At 47.8% G+C, this 12,600-nt stretch overlaps 1 protein-coding gene across 1 annotated transcript in view; it reads left to right on the top strand.

The window, feature by feature from the left end:
* PELI2 (pellino E3 ubiquitin protein ligase family member 2) overlaps window positions 1-12,600 on the top strand; it is a 158,548-nt gene that overhangs the window by 132,498 nt on the left and 13,450 nt on the right. Inside the window, exon 3 of the mRNA XM_060263161.1 lies at window positions 9,261-9,362. Coding sequence (XP_060119144.1) covers window positions 9,261-9,362 — 102 coding nt within the window. The remainder of the gene's footprint in view (window positions 1-9,260; window positions 9,363-12,600) is intronic.

Genomic DNA, 12,600 nt, shown 5'->3' with positions numbered 1-12,600 from the left:
CACAGGAAGTTTCTACGTTTGTTACCAGGATCAACATTTTCAGTTTTGAGCCCTTCCATCCGACCTAGCGTCGGCACCAAGAGTATTCACAAAGATTTTAGTAACTCCAATTATTATGCTCAGAGAGAAGGGCATTCGGATCCACCCTTATCTAGACAATGCCCTAATCTGGGCACATTTGATGGAGAGAGCCAACACAGACACTCAAGACAGCAATCAACTGCCTCCAGTCTCTAGGATTCATGGTGAACATTCAGAAGAGTTCTCTAACCCCAAGCCATCATTTGGAACATCTGGGAGTGATATTGGATACAACATCGACTTGTCTCTACCTTCCAACTTCAAAAGTCATCAGGATCAGAGAGGCGCCAATTGCTGTGGTCAAGAACAAGTTTTCCAACCTGATGAACCTGGCCAGGCTACAGGGTCTGTTGATCTCCACAATTGACAGTTCAGTGGGGAAGGTTTCATGTGAGAGGACTCCAGGAGTTTCTCTTACCCTATCAAATCGAAATATCGCAAAAAGTGGATATTCATATCAGGGTTCCCCTTGCAGTCAAATCCAGCCTGCTTTGGTGGACGAAGACTTATAACCTGTCCAGGGGGATAATCTTCTGGATTCCAAAATGCCTTCAGATATTCACAGATGCAAGCTTGTCGGGCTTGGGAGCCATCCTACAGAACTCCCCCATTCAGGGAAGATGGTCTCAAGAGGAGTCACGACTAACTATCAGCATTCTAGAACTGCAAGCAGTGCAACGGGCATTGATTCACTTTTCCCCTGTGTTGCGCAAGACTCATGTACTAGTCAGGACAGACACTATTGCGGCAAAAACCTACATAAACAAGCAGGGGGGGGATCCAGATCGAAGAATCTTCACAGGGAAGCTTGTCAGTTATTCAGTTGGGCTCAAACATGTCTCTTATCGATCAGAGTGGAGCATGTGAAGGGAACGGACAACATCAGTGCGGACTGGCTGAGCCGCCAGGAGATAAGGCAAGGAGAATGGTCCCTATTTTTAGGGCTAAACCGAGAAGTGTTTCTTCAGATTTTTAGACCTTTCGGCCATCTTCAAGTGGATCTTTTTGCTTCCAACACAAACTATCAGCTGAAACGCTTCTTCACCCACTACCTCTGCAAAACGGCAGAGGCAACAGATACCCTAACAGCTCCATGGCCGCATTCCCTCCCATGCCACTCATACCCAGACTAATTGGGAGAATCGGGGAGATGAGAGCCGAGATGATCTTAATAGCTCCCTACTGGCCTCGTCGTCCCTGGTTCGCAGACCTAAGGGAACTGTCCCTAGAACCTCCCCTGACTCTGCCTTTGCAGGAGGATCTTCTACAGAAGGGTGCAATAGTTCATCCACATCCGGGGTGGTTACGTTTGACCGCGTGGCGTTTGAGAGGGACAGCCTATTACGATTAGGCTATTCACAGTCTGTGACTAACACCATGATAGCGTCTAGAAGGCCATCTTCACAGAGGATATATAACATCACTTGGAAAGCTTTCGTTAGATGGGGACGAAGAAAAGGTGTCAACTACCTAAAACCAAAACTGCAAAGTTTTGGCTTTTCTTCAAGAAGGGTTATCCTTAGGGCTACGTGCAACAACCTTAAGAAGGCAAGTGGCAGCCTTAACTACGGTCCTTCCTAGAGTAGACAAAGTTCCGCTGTCTAAACATCCTCAGTTTGGTGTAGTGGTTTGGTGTAGTGGTTAAGTGTGCGGACTCTTATCTGGGAGAACCGGGTTTGATTCCCCACTCCTCCACTTGCACCTGCCGGCATGGCCTTGGGTCAGCCATAGCTCTGGCAGAGGTTGTCCTTGAAAGGGCAGCTGCTGTGAGAGCCCTCTCCAGCCCCACCCACCTCACAGGGTGTCTGTTGTGGGGGAGGAAGGTAAAGGAGATTGTGAGCCGCTCTGAGACTCTTCGGAGTGGAGGGCAGGATATAAATCCAATATCTTCTTCTTCTTCTTCTTCACATTTCACATTTTCTTAGGGGTGCGACGTCTCAACCTCAAGTTCATAGGTTTTCCACTTGGCGCCTAAATACAGTTCTTTCAGCGCTAACTAAGTCACCTTTTGAGCCCATCACAGATTCGTCAGTGATACATCTCAGGATGAAAACCCTGTTTCTAGTGGCAATAACATCAGCATGTTGGGTTTCAGAACTTGGGGCTCTGTCAATGAAGTCAGAGTTTTGTGTGTTCCACAAAGGTAAGGTGGTGTTAAGGACAGATCCTACTTTCAGACCCAGGGTTTCATCATCTTTCCATCTGGAACAAGAAATCTACTTGCCTACTTTTTGTCCTCAACCATCCCATCCAAGGGAAAAAATCTGGCATACCTTGGACGTGAGACGTGCCCTGAAGTGTTACATCCTTCGTACAGAAAAAATGCGCAAAACAGGCACACTCTTTATTAATTTTTCTCCACCTTACGTGGGAAAAAAGATGTCTACAGCTGCAATTAGTAAAACTCTCAGGCTTTGCATTGCCGAGGCCTACAAGTTTCAAAAGGTTCCTGTTCCTACAGGGATTACGGCACATTCTGTGCACAGTGCAACTACCAGCACGGCCCTGGCTAAAAGAGCATCGGTTGCGGAGGTTTGCTGGGCTGCCACTTGGTCGTCTGTCTCTACTTTCATAAGACACTATAAGATTAATGCTTACTCTTCGGTGGTGGAGGAGGAGGACAACATTTCCTCACCCTAATTGGGACACTGCTTTGGGATGTCCCACAAGGTGTCCTCCTACCTCAGAGGGAGAATGACCATTGGATACTTACCGTGAGGGGTCCTTCTCCTCTGAGGACAGGAGGACACCTTGGCCCGCCCAGGGTTGTTTTTGCTCCTCCACCACACCTCTTTTTTCCTTTTGTTTAGAAAGTCCCCATAGCTCAGAGGGTTAAATAGTACCTTAGCAGGTTTTTTCAGTCAGATGCTGTCTCATACTACAACACAAATAGGATATCACACTATTCTTTGTATTAGTTCTCATCCTAGTGTCATACTTTCTCCATGAATACTGTCAAAGTTATTTCTTCCTGTTTTTTTTCTCTCGATGTTACGGGGGTTAGTTGATTGTTACTGTATATTGAGGTATTAAGGAGTTACTGCTTATCGGAGTTCCGAACTGAGAAGTGGGTGACCCCTAACGGAACAGGAAGAACAAAATTCATTTTCTGCCTCCCTGCAAGAAGGTTAGGAATCACCCACAAGGTGTCCTCCTGTCCTCAGAGGAGAAGGACCCCTCACGGTGAGTATCCAGTGGTCATTCTCAGCACTCAAGAAGTCCCTGAGGTTTCCATGGTGATGTTCTTTTTGCTAACAGTTCCTAGAAGATTTCGCATAATAGCTGTATTGGCGACACAGATCAATTTCACTTCCCAGGTCTACTGAAGTCATGTAATGTGGCGGTAATCTGGTAAATTAATTTTAGACATGAGAGCCTGCGTGATCAAATGAAATCAAGCCTGAATTCTCCCTAGAAGCTAAAATGACTAAATTCAGGCTGTTGTACTTTGGACATAACATGCGAAGACAGAACACACCAGAAAGGACAGTAGCGGTAGGAAAAGTTGAAGGCAGCGGCAAAAGGGGAAGACCTGACCTGAGATGGATCGACTCGATAAAGGAAGTCACAGTTTGCGAGACCTGCAATCTCTCTCTCTCTGACCAATTCCCCACTAGCCTTATGCCGCTCTCACGCTCCTCTTCTCCGCGGGGCTTCCATCGGATTTCGCACTGTCTGTCCCGGGTCTGCAACTCGCTTTGCCTTTTTCACGCGGCAAACAGAAACTGGTTTTTAGAGGATCTTGTTTGCTACGCGAAAGAGGCAGAGCGAATTGCAGCCCCGGGGCAGATAGTGTGAAATCTGACGGAAGCCCCGCAGAGAAGAGGAGAGTGAGAACGGCATAAGGCCAGTGGGAAATCAATATAGCTCTCTCTCTCTCTACGCCAATCCGGTGTAGTGGCTAAGTGCGTGGACTCTTATCTGGGAGAACTGGGTTTGATTCTCCACTCCTCCACTTGCAGCTGCTGGAATGGCCTTGGGTCAGCCATAGCTCTGGCAGGGGTTGTCCTTGAAAGGGCAGCTGCTGTGAGAGCCCTCTCAGCCCCACCCACCTCACAGGGTGTCTGTTGTGGGGGAGGACGGTAAAGGAGATTGTGAGCCGCTCTGAGACTCTGTCCTTGGAAGGGCAGCTTCTGAGAGAGCCCTTTCAGCCCCACCCAACTCACAGGGTGTCTGTTGTGGGGGAAGGAGATATAGGAGATTGTAGGCCACTCTGAGACTCTGTCCTTGAAAGGGCAGCTGCTGAGGGAGCCCTCTCCAGCCCCACCCACCTCACAGGGTGTCTGTTGTGGGGGAGGAAAGGAAAAGAGATTGTAGGCTGCTCTGAGACTCTGTCCTTGGAAGGGCAGCTGCTGTGAGAGCCCTCTCCAGCCCCACCCACCTCACAGGGTGTCTGTTGTGGGGGAGGAAGGTAGAGGAGATTGTAGGCCGCTCTGAGACTCTGTCCTTGGAAGGGCAGCTGCTGTGAGAGCCCTCTCCAGCCCCACCCACCTCACAGGGTGTCTGTTGTGGGGGAGGAAGGGAAAGGATATTGTAGGCCGCTCTGAGACTCTGTCCTTGGAAGGGCAGCTGCTGTGAGAGCCCTCTCAGCCCCACCCACCTCACAGGGTGTCTGTTGTGGGGGACAAAGATAAAGGAGATTGTGAGCCACTCTGAGATTCAGAGTGGAGGGTGGGATATGTTTCTCACAGACGAGATTTGCAAACATCAGTTGCAGCCTTCCTTGGAGACTTCCGATGTTTGGAGAGCATTTCAAAATATCTGAGGAAACTGGGACAAAGCTCTGTAGCGCAAGGGTCCCCAATCTTTTTGAGACTGCAGGCACATTTGGAACCCTGACATGGCATGGGGGGGGGGGGGGAGCAACAAAATGGCTGGCGCAAGTTGGCCCCTGCAGGAGGTGGAGCTGGCCACAAAATGGTTGCCACTGCATAACTTCCGTAGCATTGTGTCAATCCTTGTGCTGCGGTGGGAGTTGCTGCCAAAGCGACATTTTAGAAAATCTGCACAGCCAATCAGAAGCCTTGGTTGCCAAAAAAGCCCCTCTTAGCCCCGCCTACTTCCTAAAAACACTTGGGTGCTGCAAAAGGTGTCGATGGGTGCATTTGGGGACCCCTGCTGTATAGTCTGCCTTTTTAGGATTTGTCTTGGGAGTCAGAGAACTGACTTTTGGAAACAAAAGAGTTTGCTATAATTGCCTGTTTACTGAAACTTTGATAGAGACTCAAGAAAAACTTAAATCAGGAGTGTGGCCAACTTTGCACATGCAAAGCATGACACTATATCTAATATCTGGGTACCGGATAAAATTATACGTTAACAATATGCCTAGGTGCAAGCTGCTATTTTGAATTTTTTTTTTAAAGCCAGAATTTACAAAGGTTTTATCAGCTGGATTTATGTTTAAGGCGGCCATGGAATCCTCACAAACGAATTCAAATGAAACCCCATACTAAGCAAAGCTGAAAATAACTTATTAGGAAATATCCTGCTCGAGTTTGTTCCCCTGGGAAAAAATGGGCCGAATTTGCTTGTACAATAACCATTTGTGCTAGTGATCCCAAATTACTCTTTTATTAGGTGAGTAGGATTACATGGAAGTGGTCAAGTATTAGGAAACCAAAAGGCACTTATTAGCTGAACTTGTTTGAGGCTCATGCACAATATGTTATTATTTTCTAGTCTGGCGTCATAGAGTCACAGAACCACACAGTTGGAAGGGTCCCCCAGGGCCATCTAGTCCAACCCCCATGTATGTTTGATTACAGGCGTGACTGAAGTGGCTTCACCACAGAGCCCGGAATGTGTCATGATCACGGCACCTGATTCAGACCCTCTCTTTTAGCCCCGGCTGTGCAAAGTTGCTAAACTCACGCAGGTGTGCTCAATTCTACCTGCAATTTGCATTTCTCTTTCTGCTCAGCAAGGCTGCTACCGACTGTTTGCAAATTTGTCCTAAGGGCAAATCCCCTTTGCTCCCAACAAGCTTATTTGTTGCTTTTGTTACTTTCTCCTGCTTCCCCGCTGCTCTCTGGCCATATGCTTTGGACACTCTTACCCTACCTGTCCACTAAGTCATCTCTAAATCCTTCATCAAAGTAGATTCCTTTTTTTATCTACAAAGGTAGCAAACCTTTGCTGTTCCTAAAGTATAATTGCGGCAGCGATCAACAAGCGCAGACTTGAGGTAGGGAATCCTTTTCACGTTGAAGTCTGCTGTTATAGCGTCTTGCGATGCACGTTTATCAGCAACAATGAGTTCTTGAGGAAAAGGGCATCTTGAGATAGGTGATAAGGATGAAGGGATCTTTGACTTCTGAAAGCTTATACCCTGGAAATGTCGTCGGTCTTTAAGGTGCTGTTGGACTCCAGTCTTGCTTGCACTCGCAAGTAAGACTGCAAGTCTTGAGGGATTACCCCCCAAGTAAATGATCACATAAACCAATAAGGCCGCCTTATCTTATAATGGGGTGTCCTGGGCAGGGGTGGAATTCTAGCAGGAGCTCCTTTGCATATTAGGCCACACACCCTGGATGTAGCCAATTCTCTTTGAGCTTACAGTAGGCCCTGTACTAAGAACCCTATAAGCTCTTGGAGGATTGGCTACATCAGGGGTGTGTGGCCTAATATGCAAAGGAGCTCCTGCTAGAATTTCGCCCCTGGTCCCGAAGACTGAATCACCCTTATCTCCCCTCCCCCTCTCCTTTGCATCCTTCTCTTATTATGAAAAGTCGTTATCACCTGTCTCGGCCCATTGATCACATTAGCTGCCTCTGAGTAACTAGCTCTGGGATGAAGGCATACTGTAAAAGTTAATTGAAATAAAAATCCTTTGCATGCCGGGCATTCAGCGCTCATACCCTAGCATCTCTGTTGAAGGTTTCAAACTCGGCGGGCTGGGCAGAAGACCTCTGTCTGATACTTTGTGAGGCTGCTACCCAATCGGATGCACAAGCGTTTGTCTACGTGAAGTTAGATCCGGGTGGGCAGCTAATGTTGGTCTGAAGCAGTAGAACGAAGCAAGAGTCAGGTTGCACCTTGAAGACCAACTAAGTTTTATTCAGAATGTAAACTCCTAGCACATGAGAGCTTACATTCTGAATAAAACTTTGTTGGTCTTCAAGGTGTAACTTGACTCTTGCTTTGTCTACGTAAACCAGCTGTCAGGCTCTGTATATGACAACTTTTGTGTGTTCTTCCACACACACACACACCCCGTCTCCCATTTAATGATGTCAGAGAGTTACTTGAGTCACTTGCATGGCTGGATTGAAAATTCGTCTCTTTCCCGTCTTGTCTCTTTTCTGATATAGCCTGCAGTGGTTTAGATGGAGCTTACAAAGGGGATAGATGGCAGGGAAGAAGCCAACTATCCTTCAGGTGCAGGAGTATATTAACTGTGCTGCATGATTACAGTGTAAAGAATGTGGAGATGAACAGCTTTCCGTTTGTGTGAGGATCCCTATATGAAATGCTACTGATATTTTAGAGGGAGGTTTTCAGAGAACTTTGCGGTGGGACAGTGATTGGAGCAAAGCTGTTGCTCTAACAGAACCAAAACATAAAATTTCTCTTTGTAAACAAAATAATCTGTTCCCTGTAAGTTAAGAACCGCTGTGCTAGGAGGACCATCCCACTGTGTTCCAGAGGACTCGGAACAAATAATTCCTGGGGGGGCAGGCATTTTAGCATGTTGCAGCACAAATAAACAGAAGTCTTGTGGCACCTAAACGACTTTCTTTTAAGAAGAGGACTGCAGATTTATACCCTGCCATTGTCTCTGAATCAGAGTAGCAGAGTGGCTCACAATCTCCTTTATCTCCTTCCCCCACAACAGACACCCTGTGAGGTGGGTGGGGCTAAGAGGACTCTCACAGCAGCTGCCCTTTCAAGGACAGAGTCTCAAAGTGGCCTTCAATCTCCTATATCTTCTCCCCCCACAACAGACACCCTGTGAGGTCGGTGGGGCTGAGAGACCTCTCCCAGCAGCTGCCTTTCCAAGGACAGAGTCTCAGAGTGGCTCACGATCTCCTTTATCTCCTTCCCCCACAACAGACACCATGTGAGGTGGGTGGGGCACAGAGAGCTCTCACAGAAACTGCCCTTTCAAGGACAACTCCCACGAGAGCTATGGCTGACCCAAGGCCATTCCAGCAGCTGCGAGTGGAGGAGTGGGGAATCAAACCCAGTTCTCTTAGATAAGAGTCCGCACACTTAACCACTACACCAAGCTGGCTTTCTTTTAGCGCAGGGGTCCCTGGGCCATGGACCGATCCTGATCTGTTGCCTCTTAGTAACCAGGCCACACAGCCTTGGAGCGAGGCAGAAGTGCCACGCCACACCGCCTGGGACCCAGGCAGACAAAAGAGGCAGCAGGGGAGGCAGCCTCAGAGCAAGGCAGAGCAGCCCCACCACCGCTTTCGCCTGCTTGGAACGCAGGTGGATGAAAGAGGCAGCGTGACCTAGTCCCGAGGCTGCCTCCATTTGCAGGGGAGGCAGTCTCCAAGCAAGGCAGAGAAGCCCTGCCACCCCTTTCGCCCCCCTGAGACCCAGCTGGATGAAAGAGGAAGTGCGGCCCAGCTCCGAGGCTGCCTTGACTTGCAGGGGAGGCAGCCTCAGAGCGAGGCCACACCGCCTCCTTTGTCTGCCTGGTCCCGGCAGAAAGGGCAGCTTGGCAGTGATCTTCCCCCACCTCTCATTTAAAGGGCCCCGCCAATCAGCTGATTGGCAGAAGTCTTTAAATGGGAGGGGGAGACAGATTGGCTGCTTCTGCCCCTTGCCGTCTAGCGGGAAGCCGCAGAAGCAGCCCCAGTCTCCCCCCTCCATTTATGGACCCCCATGGGGGGGCAGGGATGGGGGGGCGCGGTCTGGGTCGGTTAAAACCCCAGCACTGCCCCCCCCTTGTCCGTGGAAAAAAGGTCTTCCAGGAAACTGGTCCCTGGTGCAAAAAAAGGTTGGGAACTTCTGCTTTAGTGCAAGCTGTTTCTAGCGTCCCTGAAATAGGAGTTCACCTTCTTTTAGGCACTTGCTGTAAAATGGAATAATCACATCTGAAGCGTCCTCTGGGAGGACTTTGTAACGGAGTAACATTTGCAAATGCTGCAAGAATAATAATAATAATGTGCTTTCCCCTGGCTAATGCATTGTTGAAATAAAACAGGAACTGTTTTATTCCCCAGGCCATCAGCTGTAAAGGGCAGCACAGCATCTCCTACACACTCTCCAGAAACCAGACAGTCATTGTGGAATATACCCATGACAAAGAGACAGATATGTTTCAGGTAAGTGCGTCGATTGTACCTAAAAGTTGCAGTGATTTCAGCTGGAAACCCTGTGTTTTAAATGGGTTTTATACTGTTTTGTTGATGTTCAATTGCTATCGATATTGATTTTTATATATTTTTTTATTTTTATGCTGTGATCGGCCCTGAGCCTGCTCGTGGACAGGGTGGAATGTAAATTTGAACAATAACATAAAATAATAAGTACTACTTTGTAGGAGTGTTTTCGCTATAGCAGTAGAAAGTGCCGTCAGGTCACAGCCAACTTGAATGGAGACCCTGTGAAGTTTTCATGGCCAGAGATGTTCAGAGGTGGTTTGCCGTTGCCTGCCTCTGCGTCCCGACCTTGGACTTCCTTGGTGGTCTCCGATCTCAATACTAGCCAGCAGTGTTCCCTCTAAGCTGAACTAGCGTCATCAAGGGCTTTTTTTTTTTTTTGGTAGAAAAAGCCCAGCAAGAACTCGTTTGCATATTAGGCCACACCCCCTGATGCCAAGCCAGCCGGAACTGTGTTCCTGTGTATTCCTGCTCCAAAAAAGCCCAGGTGTCAGCTAGCTCACAGCTTTTTCGCCTTCAGCTCACACATTTTTTGTCTCAACGGAGGACAAACGGCCCCCTGAGCAAACTCAGCTATGCAGCAGCTCACAACTTTAATACCAGAAGCTCACGAAGTAGAATTTTTGCTCACAAGACTTTGAGGGAGCACTGCTATCCAGGAATGACTCCGCTTTGCTTCCGAGATGTGTCAGTATCAGACTAGCCAGGCCTTCTGCTGTGTATGTGGCTGGATTATATGGGTTGCTCACTCCAACACTATAGCTATGTGCAGAGAAATAATGTCCTCGATATCTAATTTACTCCTAGGCGTTGTTAGTTTAATTCTTTAGGAATAGTCAAACTGTGACTCTGGAGCCACATGTGGCTCTTTCACACACATTGTGTGGCTCTCAAAGCCCCATCATTGCTTTCTTTACAGCTCTCCCTCCCCATCTATTTCCTTCCTTCCTTCCTTCCTTCCTTCCTTCCTTCCTTCCTTCCTTCCTTCCTTCCTTCCTTCCTTCCTTCCTTCCTTCCTTCCTCCCTCCCTCCCTCCCTCCCTCCCTCCCTCCCTCCCTCCCTCCCTCCCTTCTGGCTTTCAAATATCTGACGTTCACATCTTGCATGCGGCTCTCAAACCTCTGATATATATTCTATTTGGCTCTTACATTAAGCAAGTTTGGCCACCCGTGGTTTAATTGTACAGCTTATTTCACACACAAGGGTCAGTATGCTCTGTAAGCGCGAATCCTTTTTTATGGGTTTGCTGGAGTTTTTGACTCCAGTGTAAGAAAAAGCATACAATTCCTGTCTAGATTACAACATGGGCCCTTTTGCGGCGTTTAACAGTGTTATGTGCCTGCTAGGAAGTGCGGTGCAGCTGGCCTCCTGGTTCACATTCCTGCTACAAAGCATGAATGCCACAAAGCAGAAGTGTGCGTAGTTGTCACAAGTGAGAATATGCATTCCGTTAGAGCGCTTTTTCCCCCAGTAGGAGATTTGAAGCATTCCTCGTGTTACAGGTGTTCTGAATAATGAATGCCGCTTTCTCTTACAGAATCTGCCCCTTTGAGCTGTTACACCCCTTTTTCATTAAGGCGGTCAGGCTTTGGAAATTCAACACTGGGTTTTGTTGTTGATGAAAGAGCTAAAGACATTCCGTGGACCAATAAAAAATGATCTCCTGCCTAGACCTGCCCCATTCGTGCTCTTTTTGAAAGCACTCCCAGAGGGATCTAGCGGGGACTGCATTATTTATACCTTTTGTTTAGGAATACATGTTTTCTAGGTCTTGTTCAATAGCAAGTTAATTCACCAGTAAATATATGGAGTCACAGGAGACACACACGTAGATTATTGTTCCCCCACCCCACAGGAACCACCAACAAATAGGTTAATTCAGTATCCTGTTTTAGATCTCCATTCACAAAGTTGTTGGTTTTGTGTACGGTTGCCAAATCTGACTCAGGAAATATCTGGGGGCTTTGGGGGTGGAGCCAGGAAGCTTTGGGGGGTGGAGCCAGGAGCAAACACAATTGAAATCCAATGGGAGTTATGGCCATTACATTTAAAGGGACTGTACTCCTTTCAAACGCCTTCCTTCCATTGGAAATAATGAAGGATAGGGGCACCTTATTTTAGGGCTCATAGAATTGGAACCCTTGGGCCAATCTTTTTGAAACCTTTTTTTGAGGGGTGGGTTGAGGAGAGGCACAAGATGCTATATGGAAAATTTGGTGCCTCTGCCTCAAACCACAGCCCCTCCAGAACCCCAGATACCCATAGATTGATTCTCCATTACACCCTATGGAGACCAGCGGAATAATGGAGTACCCAGCGGACATTCCCCTTCCCCTCCCCCCCCCCCCCCCGCTTTCTGATAACTCTGAATTGGGTGAGGGCCTCCAAACGGGGGGGGATCCCCTGCCCCCGCCTCAAAAGTGTGAGCACCTGACAAATTCTACAGGGAAGACTCTATAGCCAAGGATGTCCTGTCTCCAGTAGTCACCCACCCACCTTCCTTCTGAAGGTTGGGCACAGAGCAGGGTCTCCGCAGAAGGGTCATATAAAAGCCAACCTAACCCTTCAGGTACCTGATTCTCTGTAGCTCTTTAAAGATAAGACACAGCAATTTAAATTGTGCCCCAAAACAAATTGGTAGCTGGGAAGGTTTCTCAGTATCGGTGAGAGGTGTTCCTTTTTGCCTTTTACCAGTCAGGAGTCTTATGACTGCATTCTGAGCCATCGATATTTCCAGACAGTCTTTGTGGGGAAGCCCCATGGTAGACTATACTGCGGTAATCAAGTCTGGACGTGACCAGAACATCAATAAGTGTGGTCAGATCCCGCTTCTTGTGGAAGCTGATGAACCATCCAGAGCTGATGAAAAAGCACCATGTGCCAAAGGTTACGTCTGCAAGATAGCAGTAGATTTATTCCCTTTTTGAAATAGCAGTAGACTTATTCCCGCTATTAAAATGGCAAAGGGCTCATTTATTTTAGTTTCAGCAGGTTAGCTGTGTTGGCTCGCATTAGAACAGCTAAATTTGAGTCCAGGAGTGCCTTAGAGACCGAGAGTTTTGGGATATAAGCTTTCAAGAGTCTGGTGAAGGGAGCTTTGGCTTTTGAAAACTCCGTTATTTTAAACTCTTCTATCTTCCTCAGATTCCTTTCCAGTTCCTGTCTCTTACAAACACGCAGA

Source organism: Heteronotia binoei, chromosome 21, assembly GCF_032191835.1.
Source record: "Heteronotia binoei isolate CCM8104 ecotype False Entrance Well chromosome 21, APGP_CSIRO_Hbin_v1, whole genome shotgun sequence".
NCBI classification, from domain to species: domain Eukaryota; kingdom Metazoa; phylum Chordata; class Lepidosauria; order Squamata; family Gekkonidae; genus Heteronotia; species Heteronotia binoei.
Note: the sequence above shows the minus strand (reverse complement) of the source record. Positions and strands in the feature narration are given on the sequence as shown.